Source organism: Lathamus discolor, chromosome 13, assembly GCF_037157495.1.
Source record: "Lathamus discolor isolate bLatDis1 chromosome 13, bLatDis1.hap1, whole genome shotgun sequence".
In the NCBI taxonomy this organism is placed as follows: Eukaryota; Metazoa; Chordata; class Aves; order Psittaciformes; family Psittacidae; genus Lathamus; species Lathamus discolor.
Genome location: NC_088896.1, coordinates 6,403,845 through 6,423,382, shown reverse-complemented (window position 1 = coordinate 6,423,382; position 19,538 = coordinate 6,403,845). Strand labels below are relative to the sequence as shown.

The 19,538-nt window shown below is 61.1% G+C and overlaps 2 protein-coding genes across 5 annotated transcripts; both read left to right on the top strand.

The window, feature by feature from the left end:
- The first annotated feature begins 365 nt into the window (after positions 1 to 365).
- RAB37 (RAB37, member RAS oncogene family) lies at positions 366 to 7,066 on the top strand. 4 transcript variants are annotated; one of them, XM_065693872.1, is made up of 9 exons: positions 366 to 552; positions 1,934 to 2,044; positions 3,562 to 3,603; positions 3,751 to 3,817; positions 3,904 to 3,956; positions 4,366 to 4,431; positions 5,186 to 5,242; positions 5,490 to 5,566; positions 5,661 to 7,066. In XM_065693872.1, the coding sequence occupies exons 1-9, from the start codon at positions 436 to 438 to the stop codon at positions 5,764 to 5,766; spliced, it is 696 nt and encodes a 231-aa protein (XP_065549944.1). In that variant the 5' UTR covers positions 366 to 435; the 3' UTR covers positions 5,767 to 7,066. The 4 variants fall into 4 exon arrangements, with proteins under 4 accessions (XP_065549944.1, XP_065549943.1, XP_065549945.1 ...); XM_065693871.1 differs by having other exon boundaries at positions 3,748 to 3,817; XM_065693873.1 differs by having other exon boundaries at positions 3,748 to 3,817; positions 5,647 to 5,733.
- Positions 7,067 to 9,030: 1,964 nt separating this feature from the next.
- On the top strand, positions 9,031 to 18,060 carry NHERF1 (NHERF family PDZ scaffold protein 1). The gene is made up of 6 exons (XM_065694142.1): positions 9,031 to 9,490; positions 14,828 to 14,989; positions 15,613 to 15,766; positions 16,253 to 16,293; positions 16,794 to 16,892; positions 16,990 to 18,060. Exons 1-6 carry the CDS (start codon positions 9,098 to 9,100, stop codon positions 17,152 to 17,154), a joined length of 1,014 nt encoding a protein of 337 aa, XP_065550214.1. The 5' UTR covers positions 9,031 to 9,097; the 3' UTR covers positions 17,155 to 18,060.
- The last annotated feature ends 1,478 nt before the right edge of the window (positions 18,061 to 19,538 follow it).

Below are 19,538 nucleotides of genomic sequence, written 5' to 3'. Positions count from 1 at the left end.
CACCTTGATGCTAACCCGGGGCAAAACCTCACCCTGGGGTGGGCTGGAGGGATCCCCACTGATCTGGTGTGGCAGGGGTGATTCGGGGTCTCCATCCCCAAATGGGGAACAAGGGGCTGTTTACTTGTGGAGCGAGCAGCTCCTCCTCTCCCCATCCATGTACCCAGAGGGATGTACCAGGGCTGTGCCACCGAGCCCCCGGCAAACCCAAGCATCCTGGGGTCCCTGCTGCAGGGGGCAAGTTTCCAGCCTTGAGCCTTCTCTTCCTCATCCCGTAGCCGGGCTGGGCAGGGAGGCGGCCGGAGCGCAGCCTCGGGGGTGGCACTGGCTGAGGAGGAGGAGGAAGAGGAGGAAGAGGAGGAGGAAGGCGGGTGGGGTCTGCGGCTCCCTCTGGCCCCGCCGCGTCGGGACTCGGCTGCTCCCCTCGGGATCACCATGAGCGGCCCCGACGGGGCGGAGGAGACCAGGACCCCCCCGGCAAACGGTGGGGAAGCCCCGGAGGAGAGCGGGACCCCCCCGGCGCTGCCCGCGGGCTATGAGCTGTCCGGCAAGGTGGGAGGCGGCGCGGGGTGCGAGAGGGGCAGGAACGGAGCCCCAGAGCCCTGTGGGGTGGAGGCTGAGGGGTCTGCGGGTGGGAGACCGGGAGGGGTCCCGGGGGCCGCCCGTTTCTCCGCTGCCACGATCGCGCCCAGGAAGCGGCTGCGGACCGGGGATGGGGAAGGGGAAGAAAGCGGCGGTCCCAGCAGAGCCACCCCCAGCCCAGCCCGCCCCTGCCCTTGGGGGGAGCCCAGATGTGGGGATGAGGGCCCCATCTGCCCCCCGGGAGGTGGAGGCCGGGGGTGCCTGCCCGGGGGAGGTCTCTGAAAGCCGGTCCTGTCCTCCGGGCAAGGGGGCTCCTGCCAGCTCGGCAGTGGTGCCCCCATCATACAGGGCAGGGATGCAGGACCCCATCCAGCCCATAGCAGGGTCCCAAGGGCAGTGGGGAGAGGGGCAGTGTGCGTGCCCCGGAACCGAGCCAGCCCCCACACCCACCCTAAACCACTTTTATTCCTTTGCCTTCATCCTCCGTGCCCTGCCTCCTTTCTGTGGAGGGCAATTTTTGTGTCAGAGGGAGGGATTCGATTGCCAGCTTGACCTGGAGTGAGGTGGAGGCAGAACCGAGCGGTGTTCCCAGCTGCCTGGGCTGGGTCAGGGTGTCCCAGGGCAGGATTCGATCAGCAAAGTGAATTGTCAGGAGGCAGAGCTTGTCCAGCTCCCAGCTCTTGCTGTGCTGATCCAGGAGGGTGGCCATGGCTCAGTGTGTTCCATGGGGGCAGTGGAGCTGTGTGGGTTCGCTTGGCAAGCTCCAGTGTCCTCACAGGGTGGGCTTGTGGGGATGGGCCTGCTTGCAGGAGTCCTGCTCACTGCTGGTTTTAGGCAGGGAGTAGGTAAAGTCACTATCAGGTTAATTATTGCTGGGAAGGAAAGGGCTGCTGCCTGCAAGCAGGAAGGAGAGCACGGCATCGGGGCGTTGGATAAGGATGTGGTTATGGAGACCAGCATCGGTCCGGGGTGCTGCCCGCCCAGCTCCGTCAGTGCCGGGGAGCCCAGGCTGAGCCTGTTTGCTTAGCAGGAGGGGAAAAGGTGCTGTGTTTGCTTTGGTGTCTGCACCGACAGGGTGAGAGTCCCGGACACGGCGGGGCTTGCCCAAGCCATGCATCATAGAATCATACAATACAAAAGGACCTTAAAATCCTCCAGTTACAACCCCTTGGCTGCACCGCTGGGGTCCCATCCCACCCCCAGCTCTCATGGGGCTCCCTAAACCCATCGGAGCCAGCCCTGGGGAAGGGAAGAGAGGGACAGAAGGGACCAGGAGGGGGGGTCAGCATCACCCCAGGGATGCTGCTGCGTCCCGGCCCCGCTGACACCTCTCCCTGCACACGTCTTGCAGGTGATGTTACTTGGAGACTCGGGCGTGGGGAAAACCTGCTTCCTGCTCCAGTTCAAAGACGGGGCCTTTCTCTCCGGGATGTTCATAGCCACCGTGGGCATAGATTTCCGGGTGAGACCTGCACAGCTGCCGGCCCCTCGCCTCCCCTCACTTACACCTCAGTCAGGATGGGGCCCAGGGGAGGGGAGATGGAGGGTTTCCGGCCTCTGCACCCCAACCAGCAGCAGGCACCACCTGAAACCCCTCCACCTCTCCCTGGGAGAGCGGTAACAGACACAAGAGCCTGCTGGAAGCATCACATCTTGTCTTTACATCAGCAAACAGCCTTGGTTTAGCCCATCTGGTGGGTGCATGGGCTGGGGTGGGCAGTGGGTGACCCCCACTGGTGGGGGCAAACACTGGTTGGGGTAGTTTTATGCCTTGAAAGGGCTGAAATTGGCTGCTGAGGAGTTGTTATGGGCGCAGGGTCCCTTTCAAACCCTCCCCATTGCTCTCTGCTCACCAGTCCCAGCTGCAGGGGATGCAGGGGCCGGCTGTGTTTGCAGCACGGGGTTTGAGCAGGGTGGAAGCGAAGGGGGTGCCCCCGGGCAGGGCTCTGCTGTGGCTGCAGGCACGTGTCGAGTGCGGTCGAGTGTGGTTGGCGCTTCCTCTGCCTCCGCAGCTGCAGTTGCTCCGGCTCTCTGCTGCCTTTGGGCTGCTCTTGGCTTGCAGGGGGTGAGGAGCAGGGGCTGGGGTTTGCTCTGGGGGGGTCTTGTGGCCTCTTCTACCACCAGTCATGGGAGAAGGAAAATGCCACATCCCGCTGCTGGGGTGCCACCAGCTCAAAGGCGCCTTATGCGAGCATCCCCTGCAGCATCTCCCAGCTTCCTGCTGTAGGTCATTTCCAGTCTCCTAGGGCCCGGTTTTGCTCCGTTCAGCCCATTCGCTCAGGTTTTTTCATCTCCACATGGGCTGAATTTCCATTTCAAACAATTCCAGGCAACCAAATTATTTATAGGGGTCTTCTCTTTCCAGACTCATCCCTCCAACCATGATTCTTCAAGAGCCTTACAATAGCCCTGCAGTAACTCCTGCTTTGCTTTCTTCTGGCCTCTAGAGAGAAGTCCCTGCACCTCCAAGTTGAATACAGTGCCTGCTTAAGCTCTGATAACTGCCTGCCCTGCTCACTTGCAAACGCGTCTTCCTTTCTCAGTACCAGCCCAGCCGCAAACCACCCTAACCGGGAGATTTCCTCCTGCTGTGCTGGATAAAGCCATGTTCTACCTGCACCCCCCCTGCATCCTTAGCCAGCTCCTTAGGAGCCACAGGGGGTGCTGCCTATAGGAGATAAGTGAGGCACCGGATCTAAAACAGGCTGGGATCTTGTCCTGTTTCCATCAGAGCCTGAATCTGCTCTTTTCCACCCCTGCACAAGGGGATGCTGCTCTGGGATGCCCCTGTAGCTGCAGCCCCACAGCAGGACTGTGGTTTGTAGCAATGAGGCTTCAATGTCCAGCTCCATGGGCAGCCTGGCTTCATTCCACCAGCCAGGGACAAGCAGCTGAGGGGATGGGGCATAGATGCTCCACACTGGGGCTGGATGGCATCCGCACCAACACTGATGGATGTGCTCTCCTTCTCTTCTGCAGAACAAAGTGGTGTCTGTGGATGGTGTGAAGGTGAAGTTGCAGGTGAGCTTTGGGAGGGGATGAGCAATTCCCATAAGGATTGCTGGAACACCCTCCCCGGGCTGAGCGCGGTGTCCGCTTGGAGCCATTGGGGCACCCCCATCTCAGGGGGGTCCTCTCCCTGCTCTCACCGGGGTGGCTTCTCAGCAGATCTGGGACACAGCAGGACAGGAGCGCTTCCGCAGCGTCACCCATGCCTACTACAGGGATGCCCAAGGTGGGTTTGGTGTCCAGCAGGGATGGGGGAGACCGGTCGGAGCGCGTCCCTGCAGCAGGGCAATGCCTCTGCCTCTTCCCTTCCAGCCCTGCTCCTGCTCTACGATATCACCAGCAAGATGTCCTTCGACAACATCCGTGTGAGTCCCTTCCGTGGGTCGGGAGCGTGTTTTTCCTGCGGGATCGGGCTCATGGGTGCCCTGTTTGGGTTGCTGGGTGTTTGGGGCAGTTTGAAGCCTGGTTGACGTGTAAAAGCTCTCTGTTGTGGCCAGACCCAGCCAGCCAGGAGCTATTCCCTGGGATGCTTGGCTGGGTGCTGCATGGCTGGGTGCTAGAGGGAGAAAACATGGTTTGGGATGGGATGAACTATGCATAGACTTGGGCTGTAGCCAGGAGATGGGGTGTTCTGGGGACAGTTTAACCGTGACGCTGGAATGGTTCCCATGTTAAAGAAAATGTCACTTTCCCTTATCTCATGGCAGCGGGTGAGGGCTGGGAGGGGAGGGATGGATGCACCGCTCACCCCAACACAGCCCCACTGCCCCACAGGCCTGGCTGACGGAGATCCATGAGTACGCCCAGAAGGACGTGGTCATCATGCTGCTGGGCAACAAGGTGTGCGCAGGGCGTCCTTTCATCCCGTGCTTTGCTGTGCTCCGCTGTGCCAGCCCAGCCCTTGCCGTCCCCTTGGCTACGGAGGGATGGGGCTCGGTGGGTGCATCCTGCCTGCACCCTCTGCTGGGCTCTGGTGCTTTCTGGGCTCATCCAGGCCCAGAGGTGACGCCAGAGATCCGGGGGGTCAGGAGGGTGTGAGGGGACCAGTGCTCCCGGCAGCCAGTGGAGGGCAGCACCAGGCTGAGGCTCCCGGTACGGGATGCTGCTCGGTCCGGGTGCGGCTGGGTATGGGATGCTGCAGGGTATGGGATACACACCCAGGTCCTGGATGCACCCCCAGATCTCAGGTAGCCCCAAGCCCCAGAAGGCCAACCGGGTCCAATGTTCTCTGGAAGTTCCAGTTTTCCAGTGCCCAACTGGGTTAGGGTTTTCCCCTGGGACTGGATTCCCCTTGGTTCCTGGATGATGTTGGGTACTTGATGCCCAGCAGGGTTCCAGAAGGCCCCTGCTGGGTCCAGGTACCAGATGCTGACCTAGGTCCCCAGTGTCCCCATGTCGCAGATTCCCCCCCATATCATAAATGCCCCCAGGTCCCAGATGCTCAACATGTCCTGGATTCCCTGGGCACCAGATGTTCTCCAGTCCCTGATTCCTGCAGTTCCTGGCACCCCCCTCTACACCCCATAATGCTTGCCAGATGCCCCAGGGTGCCGGCCAGCCCTGCTATGTGGTGACACCCCCCTTCCCTTGGCAGGCGGATGTGAGCAGCGAGAGGGCTGTGAGGACAGAGGATGGAGCATCGCTGGCCAGGGTGAGCCACGCTGGGGTCTAACCCGGCTGCAGCCCCCCCAGATGACTGCACATTGTGCAGGGTCCCCACACAGCTGTGCCATCCGCTCTGATGGGTGCCCAGACCTGCCTCTAGCACAGGCAGCATGGCACATAAACCTGGGGCAAGGCAGGGAGGGGATGGAACCTTGTCCCCAAGCATCAGACAGGCGACAAGGGCAGGAGGGCCTTTTGGGTCTCTGGGTGATGGGGCCGTGCTGCCCTTGCAGGAATATGGGGTGCCTTTCATGGAGACAAGCGCCAAGACAGGCATGAACGTGGAGCTGGCATTCCTGGCCATTGCCAAGTGAGTACCGGGGGGGGGCACAGGGCTGGGCATGGGAGGTGTCTCCTGCAGCACCACCGGCTCAGATGGAGTTAATGCAGTCCCATGGCCGCAGGGAGCTGAAGCAGCGCGCGGTGCAGCCGCAGGACGAGCCCCGCTTCCAGATCCACGACTACATCGAGTCGCAGCAGAGGAAATCCAGCTGCTGTGCCTTCGCCTGAGAGCGAAGGGGGAGCCGGGGGGAGGCAGGCGGGGGGCACAGGGGGGCCCGATCCTGCCCTCGAGATCCTGCAGGAACCAGCCTCTGTCCAGCCAAGAGTGGACAGGACAATACAGCAGAGTGAAGAGAAACATCATCCCAGCATCAGGATCCAGGGGCCAGATCCTGCTGCGCTGTGGGACAATGCTTGGGAATAACCATAGTGCGATGGCTGCCAGCCCAGCAGGGAGCCACGGTGATGCCTCCATCAGCCAAGCAGGATGCAGGATGTGGCTCCACACCTCACTAAAGGCCCCTTGGAGTGCCTGGAGGGGTTGGATGTGTGCCATGCACAAGCCCTCATGCAGCCCATGGCCCTCTCCTCCTCTGAAGCCATCCCTGCTCTTGGCACTGCTCTTGTCCAGCTGGAAGGGCCTGATCCAGCCCCTGCATCCCAGTGCTGCCAGTGACCATGCTCAACCAGGGCTCCTCACTGCCACGGCTGCTGCTTTATCCTCCTGCCACCATGAGGGCAGAGATGTCCCTGTTGTGTCCCAGTCTTGTTGGAGGGAGGGACTGGGATGAGGAAGCATCCAGCCAAGCCTGTTCCTTGCCCATGAAGCTGACATGAGAAATGAGACTCCCTTGGGAGCACCCCAATGCACTTGGGGCATTCCTAGTGCACACAGCAATATGGAGAAACCTTTATTTCCGCTCTCGTGCAGTCACAGGAATTAAGAGACTTTATTTTTATTAACGAGAGAAGCCTTTTTCTTTCCAATCTCTCCAGACAAAACCACCTCTGGCCTCGCGCTGGAGCTGGTGGGGTGGAGGTGCCAGGTTGGCCTGGGGCTGCTGTTCCTGCTGGCTCCCATCGCTGCACATGGAATACAACCCTTTTCTTCCTGCTGCTGGCAAACAGCAGCTGAAACCCACTCTCTGAAGAGAAGATGCCTGAGATGCTTCAGCCAGCAAACGCTGCTACACTGGGCACCGGGGTGCAAGGCAAGGCCCTGCACCACTGCGCATCCCCAGCGCCGCATCAACCCCTCCATCACGCTGCTGGTCCCCCCAGCACTACCCAGGGCAGTGGGTATTTGGTATTTAGCTGAAGACCTGAAGCGGAGGACGGCGGCAGTGGGCACGGCACAGCCACACGCAGGAGTCGGGCACTGCCCAGCACATCAGTCCCCACCAGTGGTTCCCCTCTCTCTGCCCCCCCCCGCTGCCCATCTCTTTACTTGCCCTGGTGCCTCCTTTGCTGCTTCCCCGCTCCCGGGTTTCTCTTTGCAAGTGTTCACATTAAAGCCGGGTATTTCCAAGCTTCGCCTCCTCCTGGGTGTTTTATGGCGTGAGAAATCCCTGCCCCGGCTCTGCGCCGTGGGAGGCTGCTGCAGCCGAGCCCTGCACAGCAATGGGGCTGCGAGGCCCCCCAGAGCAGCCGTGGGGCGGGAGATGCACCCGCGGCCCCTTCCTCCCCACTGAGGCTTTTGTTGTATGCTTCAGACAGTCCAAAGGTGAGAGGGGAAGAGCAAACATGGCCTGTTAAATTAAAACCAACCTCCTCCCCTGCTGTTCTCATGGTGCGGAGTCCAGCATTCCCCAAATAACTCCGTCTTCCCACCAATGGCATCGCTGCGGCCGCTTGGCTGATGTCTGCAAAAAATGCTGGGTGGCTTCAACACAAACAGACGTTGGCTCTTTTCTGCTTTCCCCCCTCCGGCCCGAGCTCCCTTAACGTCACAGGGAGCCACAAAGGCCCTGGTAGGAGGAGGCAGCGCCGGCGCTGCCCATGCCCTGCCATTCCATGGGCGCTCTGGAGTACCATGGACCCAAAAGCAGCTCCGGCTGTTTCCTGTGCTGCCGCTTTTCTCTCTTATCGTGGTCCCATGCTCAAAACAGCCCTCTTGGGGCTGAGCTTGGTTTCCTGACTTACAGCAGCATCCCCAAAGGGCATCCCACTCTGCCTTACCCCTGAACACGCATGGGTGCGGAGCTGTGCCACACACACCCCCCTTGCAAGGGGAGGGCTGTGCAGTGGAGCCCCTGTCCTGGAGCTGCACTGTGACACTCTTGCCCCGGTTTTCCTCTCCACAGGCATCTGCAGCCGCTGCCGTGGGATTCCTCCCCGCTGCCTTTCTCAGGGCTGGGCGAATGCTCAGCCAAGTGGAGGAAACAAATGAGCCCACCCTCTGCTCCCAGCCCGGCCCCATGGAGCTGGAGCACGGCCACCCCCAGCACACGGGGGGTGTCTCAGCCACTGCGGTCCCTGCAGCCGGGCCTTGGTGCAGAGCCGTGGAGGGACGTGTCCTGCGCTGCTGTCACCTCCTTGCTCACCCGCCTGCAGCATGGTTAAACGTGATCCTGGGTGTCCTGAGGACCTTTGGCCAGCCTGAACTTCAGCCAGGCCTGAAGCCCTGCAGTGAGACACACCAATGGTACCCCCACCCCGCCACCCTCCACAGGACAATGCTGGGAGACCGGGGCCAGTTTGAGCCCAGGCTCGCTGCTGCCTTGCTCTACCCTGGCTCACCGGAGACCCCAGGATCTCACTCCTACAACCTCCCCTTGCAGCTACTTCTGTTTCCCAAGCTGCCACAGAGCACATGGGTCCAGGGCAGGGGCAGAGCAATTCCCACCCAGGGTGTCCTTCACCACCCTTCCTCGGGACCCCCAGGTCCAGGGTGCCGAGTGGGACCCGGTGCTGCTGCGGGGACTGGGGGTTGCTCTCCTATTTCCGCCGCACAGCGGGTTACCGGTGAGCGCGGCCTCCGGCGCTGCTTTCCACGCAGTTCCGCTTTGGGGTTTTTACTTTACTTTTGAAGCACCGAGCACCCTCCAGCCCTCCCCGTCGAACCGGCCTTGGAGGACCGGGCAAGGGGACAGGAGGGACGGGCCCCGAGAGGCTGGTGTGCGCCACCTCTCCTAGCCGTGCCCCGCCGGGGCTGTTTGCGGTGATCCCGGGGGGAGGAAGAGCCAGCCCACGGCCAGGGAGCGTAAGGGGGTCAGCGGTGAGAGGAGGCTGGCCCGCCTGGCTACCGGGACCCGGCGGAGGTGGCCCCGCGGACCGGCGAAGACGCCGCTGTCGGCGCTAGGACCCTGCGGTCAGGACAAGGGACCATATTTACATCCCCCACCCCAATCTAATTTGCATAACCACGCCCTTAAAGATGTTTAACCTCTCCTATCGTTTCCTTGTGTGCCGGCTCTCGCCCCGCCCCGCTCTCCCATTGGTGGCCGATCAGCCCTCGCCCCGCCCCTCGGTATAAGAGCTGCGGACGGGAGGGGCGGCCGCGCAGAGCGCTCGACGGGACGGGGCGGGTGGTGGCGGCGGCGGGAGGCTCGGACCCGCCATGAGCAGCAGCGCGGTCCCCGCGGCGCGGCTCTGCCGCCTGGAGCGGGGGCCGGACGGGTACGGCTTCCACCTGCACGGCGAGAAGGGCAAGCCGGGCCAGTTCATCCGGCTGGTGGAGCCGGGCTCGCCGGCAGAGCGCTCGGGGCTGCGCGCCGGGGACCGGCTGCTGGAGGTGGATGGCGAGAACGTGGAACGGGAGAGCCATCAGCAGGTGGTGGAGCGCATCCGCGCCGCCGCCGGGGCCGTCAGCCTGCTCGTCGTGGACTCGGCGGCCGACGAGCAGCAGCTGCAGAAGCACGGCGGGGTGGTCACCGAGCCCCCCGCGAGCGGCGGGCAGGCGGCCCCGGAGCCGGCCGAGCCCGAGGCGCAGGAGCCCAGCGGCGGGCAGCGGGTAAACGGGGGGTCGGGGGCAGAGCGCTGGGGAGTTTGCGGGAGATGGGGGGGATGTGAGGGGGAGGGTCGGGACCGGCCCCGGTTGTCGCCTCGCAGCTGAACGGGCAGGCTTGGCAGCCGCCGTGTCGGCGCCGGCCTCCCCCGGGCGCCCAGCGTGGTTTCGCTCTCGGTTCTTTCTTTTTCGCTTTGCTCGAAGCGCGGCTCCCCGGGAGCGCCCCGCCCCGCTCCGGCTCCTTCGGTTTATTGATGCAGTCCCTACGTTAATGCTCCTTTCCTGGGTGGCGAGCGGGGGCAGGCCCGTAACCGAGCCGTCCGTCGTGTCCCGGAGCTCTCGGGCCCGTCCTTGTGCTGCAGGGCCGGTAAAACCGGGTGGGAAAAGCAACAGGGAGCCAGGGCAGTGGCGGGTGAGCCCCAGCCCAGCGCTGGGTTAGGGGTGTCCGGCTTTAACCCGCTCCAAAATACAACAGCAGAGGCTGTAGAGGGTATCTGGGGGGCTGTGGGTATTGATGGCATCACTCATGCCCTGAGTGCAACCAGTATCTGCTATGGAGTAGAGATGGCAGAGCCTTTTCCAAGTCGGAAGGGGCTGATCCTGTCGTTGGTCCCCATATACAGACACCTATTAATGTAGGAATGTTGGCTGTAAGGGGTACGTGGGAGTAGCAGTGGCACAAATAAAGTGATGCAGAAAGGTGAGGAATTGAGAAATAGCTGACCTTTCCTGCCCGGAGCCGTTCCTAAGAGACGCTCCGGGCTGCTGCAGACAACACTGCTTTCTGTTTACCCAGCAAAAACATAACGTTTGTTGTTACAACAGAGCCATGGATGGGCTTCCCAGGAAGCAGGTTCCTGCTGTCCCTGGAGCGTGAGGGACGTTATGGGGAGCTCCTGTGATGTGTTATCAAGCACAGTCTGTGAAGGGTTGGTGCTGTAGAGCCTTTCCAGTGCCGATGCTGAGCTCCAGGCAGACTTTGGTGCCTCCTGAGCTGGTATCACGCAGGGTTTTGCTGAGAATCAGGTGATTTTTATTAGTTGTCTCCTGTTAGACTTTAGCCTCTTGCCAGCTGCCCATTGCCCCTGATTGAGCTGATCCACTGCAGGGCACCGGTCTCACCCCTGCCTGGCTAAAGCATTGCCCCAGCATCATCTTGAGGGCCTTGTTAAAGTGGGAACAACCAGATTCTGTCCCTGTCACTGCCCTGCTTGCTCCCTGTCCCCCTGGTCCCTCAGGTCTGGCTCCATACAGGGCTCTGCAGTGTTGCCCCACGCAGCAGGAAGGTGCCTGCTGTCCTGTATCACAGTGCCAGCGCTCCCTCGGGGCTGGTGACACCGTCTGTGCTGTGCTTTCTGCTCGCAGAGCTCTCCATGGGCTGGGAGAAGTAAAAGGGATGCAGTTAATGCAGCTTGGGCTTGGGGGGCTGGGAATGTTCAGTCCCCAGGGGAGACGGAGCCCTGACATGCGGCACGGTGGCTGCCTGCTTGCAGAGGCTGTGCCGGAGCGGTGCCAAGGGCATGGGAAGCCCTTTGAGGGGGGAGCCCGAGCTGTGGATGCCCCACAAGCTCAGGGGACAGGCTTAGGGCAGTTACTGCAGCGGTTTCCCTTTGCTTGGGAGCAGGAAGTGGGTGCCGTGGGGTGACATTGCCACACAGCCCCGGATGGTGTCTTAACAGGTATCAGGAAATCTTGTGGCCAGGGCAGGGGTGTGAAAGCGAGCAGGTCTGGAGACATCGCCCCGGCTGGGTGCCCACCAGGCAGGGTGGGAAGATGCCAGGTGGGATGGGGAGCCAAGCCGGAGCGGGCAGAAAGGGATTTCTCTGTGGTGAGCAGGGAACACACTGGTGTGCCTGTTCTGCTGCTGGCAGGCACCCGGTGCCTGCAGCCCCCATCAGCCCTGTCCCAGCCCACTGAGTTAGTGGGATTCCCCCGGGATCGCTGTGGCGGGGAGCGGGAGTTCTGCCTGTGTCAGAGCTCTGTTTGCTTTATTGGGCTGGACTTGCCTTTATTTACTCAAGGAACTTGGAGACACCGGGTGCTGGGAGAGCAGCGTTAGCACCCGCACCCAGGGCTGTGCGAGGGGTGAACATATCCCACCTCCAGGCAGGATCCATCCGCTCTGCAACCCCTCCTGGGTCCTGCATAGTTGGATAACCCTGGTGCCAGGGGCCTCGGAGAGCCCCATGTGTCCCATTGCTGAGCATGAGCCGAGGAGGTTTTGGGGCGTCCCTCCTCATTCCTATGGGTGTGCAGATCTGCCGGTGCCGGGGTGGAGGTTGTTGAGCCCCCCGTGCACCCCTCCTGCAGCACTGAGCCGCCCAGGTGACACTTCCACAGCCCCAAGGCCAGCCCTGCAGCACAGGGACTGTCCCCAGTGCCCTGTGACGGCTCCTCCTCCCCCTGCCTGCGCTTCCGGAGGCTTCAACTGCTCACGAGTGTCTTGAGACAGCTTCATGCAAACCACAGGGTGTTATCGGAGCACCGGCTGGGGCTGCGCTTACCGGGGCAAGGCTTTAGCTACCAGCCCCAGGCTTCCCTATAGCAAATCCAGTGCTAAACCAGAGCCCTCTCTTCCAGCAATGCTCATCCCTCCTTGTAAAACCCTCCAAGGGTTGGGTTTTGGAGTATAACAAGGAGCAGATTCCCCCCCCCCCCCCCCAACACTTCCATTTGGGAGCATTGCACTGGGAATAGCCGGTGTCTAATTAGGAAATGAATTAAATTTCCTCTCGAGGCAGCTGCATGAAAAGCAGCTCCAGTCGAACGGGACGTGACGAGGATGCTGCGAGGAGGCTGCTTTGCATCCCCTTTGTATGAAGCCCGAATGTGCGCGCCAGATTTCTGGACCCGTGTGAATTTGCTGGCCCAGGCATCCTTGGAGCTGTTGTGTTTCTCTTCGGGAATGCTGCTGCCCACGGGCTTGTTGCTGCTTGTAGGGCTGCAGGGAGTTTCCTGCCGCTTGGGCTTTCGAAAGCTGCCCTGAACTTGCTGTTGTGGGTCCTGGCACAAAGGTGCTGGGGAGGGATGGTCTGACATGCTCCTGGAGGGAGAAGTGCCCAAGTCCTGTTCTAGGGCAGGATGTGAGGCTGCTGAGTTCCCTATTCCACATGGGCATCTCCATGGGCAGATGTCCCTCTGCCACCCGTGGTGCACACGAAGGGGTGGCACAGGATGTCCATGCTGGGGGCTGAGCCCGGCGCCCCCCCTGCCCTCCTCACCGGAGGTTGTAATTACTTGTAACAGGCTCTGCTGGCTAATCCATGCCCCAGCACCACGCGCTGCTGGTGATGGAGGAGAGGATGCAAAAGCTTATAGAAATTAGGGGCATTTCCGTTTCCCTGCTGTTCAGCTCGCAGCCCCACAGCTTTTTCCATGTCCTTTGGGACCCCCCCCCCGGCCAGGGAGACCTTGGGGCTGAAGGGATGCGGATGCCCTACCGCGGGGTGTTTTTCCCATGGAAGATTGGATGCATTTATAGTTTTCCATCAGGAATGGTGTCTGCCACGGGGTTTCTGCTGGCACAAGGGGTTTGGGAAGGGTGAGGGCAGCCTGGCACGCTGCGCTGGAGGAGCTGCCAGCCTCTGGCAAGGGGATGCTGTGGGGGCCGGGTCATGGCTCGGCTGGGCTCCCCTGGCACCGGGTGCTCCTGCCTTCACCAGTGGCCTTTGAGGGCTTGATCTTCCCTCTCTGCCGTGACCGCCTGTCCATCCATCCTGCAGGGATCCCCCCCACATCCATGGCTCCAGTGCCGCAGGGAGCCCGGGCTGCCAGGGCTTTGTTGCTGTGGATGGGAGCAAAGTCCTCCCTCCTCCTCCTCTCCCGGGAGCGCTGCCAGCGCTGCTTGCCGGGTGCTCCCTCCGTCTTTGTCCCGAGCTATCGGCATGGAGCAACCCCGTGGTGCTGCCAAGGGCACCGGGAGCAGGGGTGCTCACAGAGCCTGAGCCCCCTTCCCAGGCCCTTCTTCCAGGCTCCTGCTTTTTGGCCTTGATTTGGGTTTTCCCTGTCCCTCACTCTAGGGATCACTGCCTGGGTGGATGGAGGGTGCAGTCGTAGCAGCCTGGATGGGGTTTTGTCATGGCATTGGGCTTAGTGATTGCAAATGCATCACCCTGGACCATGTGGGAGCCTGTGCAACCATAGTGCTGCCAGATGTGGGGTGCCAGCACCGCAAGAACCACACTTTCCATCAGGGAGTGAAAGCGATTTCATGGCAAGAAGTGAGATTGCTGTACAGCGAGTGAAGAGCAGCACAGCATGGGTATGGCAGGGGGAATTCATGCAGTGCGTGTCCCCAGCAATGCTATGGGTACCAAAGGAGAAAAAACATCTCAGAAGAAAAAGTACTCACCATCTCTCCATGGTGAGGAGCATTTCAGGCTTGGCTGCTGGGAGAGCCCTAACAAAGCCCTGGAGGTGGTGGCCAAGGCAGGATCAAACCATATTGTACCTAGTTAGGGAGAAGTGGTGCTTGGGTGCTGGTATTTGTGTTGCCTGGGTCCTCTGATGCTTCCTTGCATCCTGCTCCCGGATGGGTGAAGGCAGCCTCTGGGGATGCTCCTGTTTCTCCTCTCTACACAGTGTGGAGAACTGTGCTCATGGGGAGCTGGTGCAGGGCTGTGGCTGCCCCAGTTGGGTTCCCTGGCTCCGGGTGCTGGTGGATCCACAGATCAGGGTGAAACCCGGGTGCAGATGAGCTGGGTGTTGTCTGCTGGAGAGGTGATTGTCCTGTCCTGATCGCCCAGATTGTCCCAGGTGATTGCTGCCCCGGTTGAGCTGGTTTCTCTGTTTTGCAATCCCAAAGGGTCCTGCTGGGACATTGAGGTGCATCAGCATCAGGGCTGCTCTGCCTGCATCCCAGGTGCCTGTCCAAGCCCCATGTGCCCCTTCCCATGGCTGCAGGGTGCTCTGGGGTGGTCCCATGGTTGGGTTTGCATCTTGCCAACGGGGCTATGGGGGGACCTGCACTGGTGGCTGAGACTTCTCCTATAGCAAAAGCTTTCCAGGTAGGGTGGGTGGAGGATGCTCCCCAGCAGCCTGGCCTGTGTTTCCTCTTCCTCCTTCATGCGGTGATTGCAATCCTGATCCCAAAAGGAGGAGTGTGGTCTGGGAGCACTCATAATAACATATTTGTTTAACGTTTCACTGCAATTACTGTGCCCTGCACGTAATTAAATAAGTAGAGCTTGGGTTCATAGGGTGTTTTGGCACCCTGTGTCCCATCTTGAGGTGTCTGTGGGTGCAGGTAGCCACAAGGATGCCACCCAAGCAGATACCTGATGGCCCTTGGCTGTTGGGGGGGGGTTCTGGGAGCAGCTTTCCCACAGACTCATCCCATTGCAGGAGGAGCTGCGGCCCCGGCTGTGCCGCATGAAGAAGGGTCCCAATGGCTACGGCTTCAACCTGCACAGCGACAAGACGCGCCCGGGGCAGTACGTCCGCGCTGTGGACCCCGACTCGCCAGCCGAGGCGGCAGGGCTGGCCCCCCAGGACCGCATCATCGAGGTGCAGTGGTGTAGGGGGGGTGCTCCCTGGCATCTCGGTGCCGGGACGTGACCCCGGTGACTCATGGTGCAGCCGGTCCCCACCCAGGGGTGCAGCGCTGCAGAGGGCTGGGGCTGAGCGCTCATTATCCAGCCTGCCCGGAGTGTGAGCACCCCATGGGTGTCCTTGGGGTGGGGCAGGCTGAGGACAAGGTATACGATGGCCCCGAGCGCTGCCACTGGCCATGGATGGGGTGGGGATGGGACCACAAGGGCAAGAACCAGCCCTGCTGCTCACCAGGGTGTGGGGCTGCTGCTGCCTCTCTTGGCACAAAGCTTTAGGGTCACTGGGGCCTGTGCACAAGGGGTTTGTGCCTTGCCCGTGCTGCCCATCTCCTGTGCCAGCGCCGGGTCCGTGCCCTGCCAGGCTGCTCCCTGCCTGTGTGATCCCGTGCTAATCACTCGGAGGAAAATCTGCTTTTAATGAGGTTTTGCTGCCTTCACCGCTAATCCCTGTGAGGCTGCGGGTACCTGTGGGGGCTATGGGGTGGCTGGGGGGGGTTGTGACTGGTACCATGACCGGTACCCGTTCCGGAGGGATGGATGTCCTGGGGCTCCAGCAGTGATGTGGTGCTGTGCCCACAGGTGAATGGGGTGTGCATGGAGGGCAAGCAGCATGCTGACGTGGTGGCAGCCATCAAGGCGAGTGGCGATGAGACCAGGCTGCTGGTGGTGGATGTCCTCACCGATGAGTTCTTCAAGAAGTGCAAGGTGGTGCCCTCGGAGGAGCATCTCACAGGTAGGTGGGGGGGGGTTGTGCCACCTCTTTGGGCTCTTTGTCACCAAACCTGAGGGTGCTGAGCCCTGGGAGGTGGAGATCCCATCACTCCGGGGACAAGCAGGGTCATGCAGCTCTGGGGAAGGCGGGTTTATGGCCCTGGGTTGCACTTTGGCAGGGTTTATGGCCTGGGGAGCAAAGAGGCAGCAGCCGCCCTTCGCTCTCCTCCATAGCCTTTGTCCCCTCCCTGTTGTCACAGTGGTACCTGGGAGGACAGCGGGGTCTCGCTGGGCTCCGTGTCAGAGCTGTCATCATGGGGATGTGCCTGGTGCCCACCAGCATCCCCATGTGCTGGGGGCTGCCTGTGATCGTGGGTTAAAAACTCTGCGACCTGGGCAGTGCTGGGTGAGCTTTGGCCACCTGAAGCCTTTGCCATACTCTGCAGTCCCTGTTGTGAGGGGCAGAGCAAGCTCACCCTCACCCTGCACCCGTGTCCTTGTCCTGCAGGTCCCTTGCCAGAGCCAGTTGTCAATGGCGATGTAGGGAAGGTAAGAACCTCACCTTGCTTTTCATCCCGTCTGTGCCAGTCCCCAGACAAGGGACCCTGCCTGGTTAGGTCCCCCCTGCCCGTGGGTGGGTGATGCCACCATAGACCACAGTGCTCCTGGGCTGCCACCGGGAAAGGAGTCGGTGCCCTCCAGAGAGGGGATCGCTTGTGGTGCTGAGCGCCATGGAGGGTTCTGCCTTCCTCCTCCATCCTTATGGCACTGCAGGGCTGGGAGCCCTTGTGCTGCTCCAGGGAAGTAGCATCCAGGCTGTGCTGCCCTCCTCCTCCTCCTGCTAAAGCCAGGGCAATGAGGCCAGGGTTTAATCCTTCCCCGCCCCGGACGGGCAGCACTGGAGGCATTACTGAGCCTGGAGCTCGCCGGGGATTATGTATGGGGAGGGCGGATTTCCCAGCCCCTGTTGGAACTCACCGCTCCAGGGGCCATTCCCAAAGCCCAGGGCTGGAGCTGCCCAGCTCACGCTTGCCCCCTGCTCCCCCCAGGAAAACGGCGCAGAGCCGCGGTCCAGCTCCGTGTCCGAGAGCCCGTCCAGCCCCGGGCCATTGGCCACGTCCCCCAACTCCAGCGATACCCACAGCAAGGTAGGGCTGGGGATGCTGGGGGAGGCTGTGGCTGGGAAGTGGGGTCCAGGCTGTTGTAGGGGGCACAGTGGGGCTGACGCAGCCTCTCGCCCCCCAGTCTGACGCACAGGAGGGTGACAAGCGCCATTCAGCATCCGGCTCCCTCCTGGACCTCGACATCCCGCTGGCGGTGGCCAAGGAGCGGGCACACCAGAAGCGCACCAGCAAGCGGGCTCCCCAGATGGACTGGAGCAAGAAAAATGAACTGTTCAGCAACCTGTGAAGGCCCCGGGGCGGGGGTGAGGGTCCTATGGCCCCCCCTGGCCTCGCACCCACCTCTCCTGCATCCCTTCTCCGTGCTCCACGGGGTACAGGGCTGCTTCCCACCACCCTGCCTGGAGCGATGGGGCTCAGTGGCCAATGGGCATCCCAGCAGTGGGGTCCTGATGGGGCTTTTGGGCTAGAGAGAGCCAGGGGGTGCTGGGGGTGCCCCCTCCTGTGAGCCTATCCCTAGGGTGCTTCTCCAGCCCTGGTAGGCACAAGTGGGGATCTGGGGTGGGGGGGGAATCAAGGATTTGGGGTGACCTGATACCAAACACTTCTGCTGTTCCCTGGTTCTTCCTCCATCCCAAACAAAGCCCATCCCCATTTGAGTCCTCCCCCTGCGTTTGCCCTTTAGCTGCAAAACCTGAGGCTTTGAGTGACTTTTAGCATCCCCAACCTGCCTGGCCACTGACCACAGCGGCTCGGCCCCTGCCTTGGTGAGCTCCGTCCATGATAACCATGTCCCTTTGTCCCTCTGGCTGCAGGGAGGGACACGAGTGCCCAGCATGGTGGGGACCCCCCAGCACCCTGCCCTGGGGCTGTTTTGGGAGAGGAGAGGGTGTCCAGAGCCAGCCCAGCAAGCAATAATCACCTCCCTTGCTCCCGCTCACTCCTGGAGACAGAGCTGATCAGGGTTTGAATCCAACACTGTGTAATTTAAAGGCTTCTCAATAGACTCTTGTTTTTTTTCTCTCTAAAACAAGAGTTTTTCAATCACACTGTTTATTCCTTTTTTTTTTTTTTTAATGTATTTTGTGGAAATTCTTCCTGTGGATGTTTTGTTTCCATGTGTTGCGATCGGGCGTTGTTGTACTGTCAAGCTAAAGAGAAATCCTGGTTACTGGAATAAACCTTCCTGACTTCACGTGTCTGGTTTAGGGCTAAATCCCTGTGCAGCCCCAGGCTGTATGGGGCTCATTGCTGTGCCGCAGGGGCTGGGGAAGAGGCAGGTAATGCTCCCAGGGGTGGGGGACACTGAGGCTGGTTTGGGTGCCCCATAGCACCCGGTGTGGGGGTCAGACAAGGACTGGCTGGTTGCAGTGTGGGTTAATGCCTTGGGGTGATTAAAGGCTCTAATCCCCCACCCTGGAGTGTTGGGGGGGGGGGGGGTGATGCAAGGCTCTAATCTGTGTCTGCTTGCCTGGCAGTAATGCTGGGGGCAACCAAATCAGCCCCCAGGTGCTCCCGGTGGGGGGGTGGGATGAGCTTGAGCCCCCCAGCATTGCACCCTGGCTTGAGGAAGGCAGCTGGGATCAGTGGGGAAGAGGGTGTTTGTCCCAGGTTGATGGTTCTACCTCCTGTTTGGGGAGGGGAGCAGACAAAAGCAGGGTAGAGCACTGCTCCAGCAGGGATGTGGTGATGATCCTGTCGCTGGAATGGGCTGGGGGCACCGTGGCTGATGCAGGACGAGGCAGTGCTGTGTTCTGAGCAGTGACTGTGGTGTGCTGTGGACCCCCAACATCTTTGCCTTCTCTCCTCTGTCCCTCTTGTTCTGTGCTTCAAACTCTCAGGAGAGCTCCTTTACCTGAGCAGGCAAGTGGTGGCAGAGATCTGCAGCTCGAATGACAACCAAGTGACAAAGTGCCACCGCATCTGTGAGTGATGTGCACGCCGTCACTCCCTGGCAGCCAGGGAAGCCCATTTCAACCTGCCTCATCCTCCAAAGTCATGTGCTCTGTGGCAGTGCTGCTGAGTGGAGGTGAGCCCCTGTTCCCCTCCCTGCCCACCCTCATTCCCTTGGGGACAAGCACAGTGTCCTGCCTGGGATGGGGTGCAATGTCATGGGCAGCAGCTGCCTGTGTAGGGCAAGACTGGGGGCACCCAGCAAATCCCAGGAGCATCTTTTACCTCTTCTCCCACTAGAAGCAGCCTGGGGATGCGGTTGAGCCCCACCAGGACACCCCCCCCCCCCCGTCTGTGTTGGGGACAGACCCAACTTTGTTTGGGGTTGCCAGGAGAAGGCTTTCCCAGAGGCCCGCAGAGGCGCCGGTGTTGCTGGGGGACCGGGGATGCCAAGCAGGGCACTCACTGGCTCCAGAGCAACGGGCAGGGCACCAGGAGCCACGGCAGGGCCAGGGAGGGCAGCAGAGCTCCACTGTGCCCCCTTCACCCTGCAGCAGAGGTGGAATGAAATCATTTCCCCATCTTGGTCACTTTTTAGGGGAGTAAATCCCACCCCAGCTCCTATCTCCTGCCAGTCCAACCCTGCTCCTTTGGCAGAGGGATGGAACAGAAGGAGCACAGAGGCAGCAGCTCATCAGGCAGGTTCTGCAAAGCTTGTTGTGGGCACACAATGCTTTCCTGCCTGCTGCAGGTGACAACAGCACAAGGATTAGTAGCCCT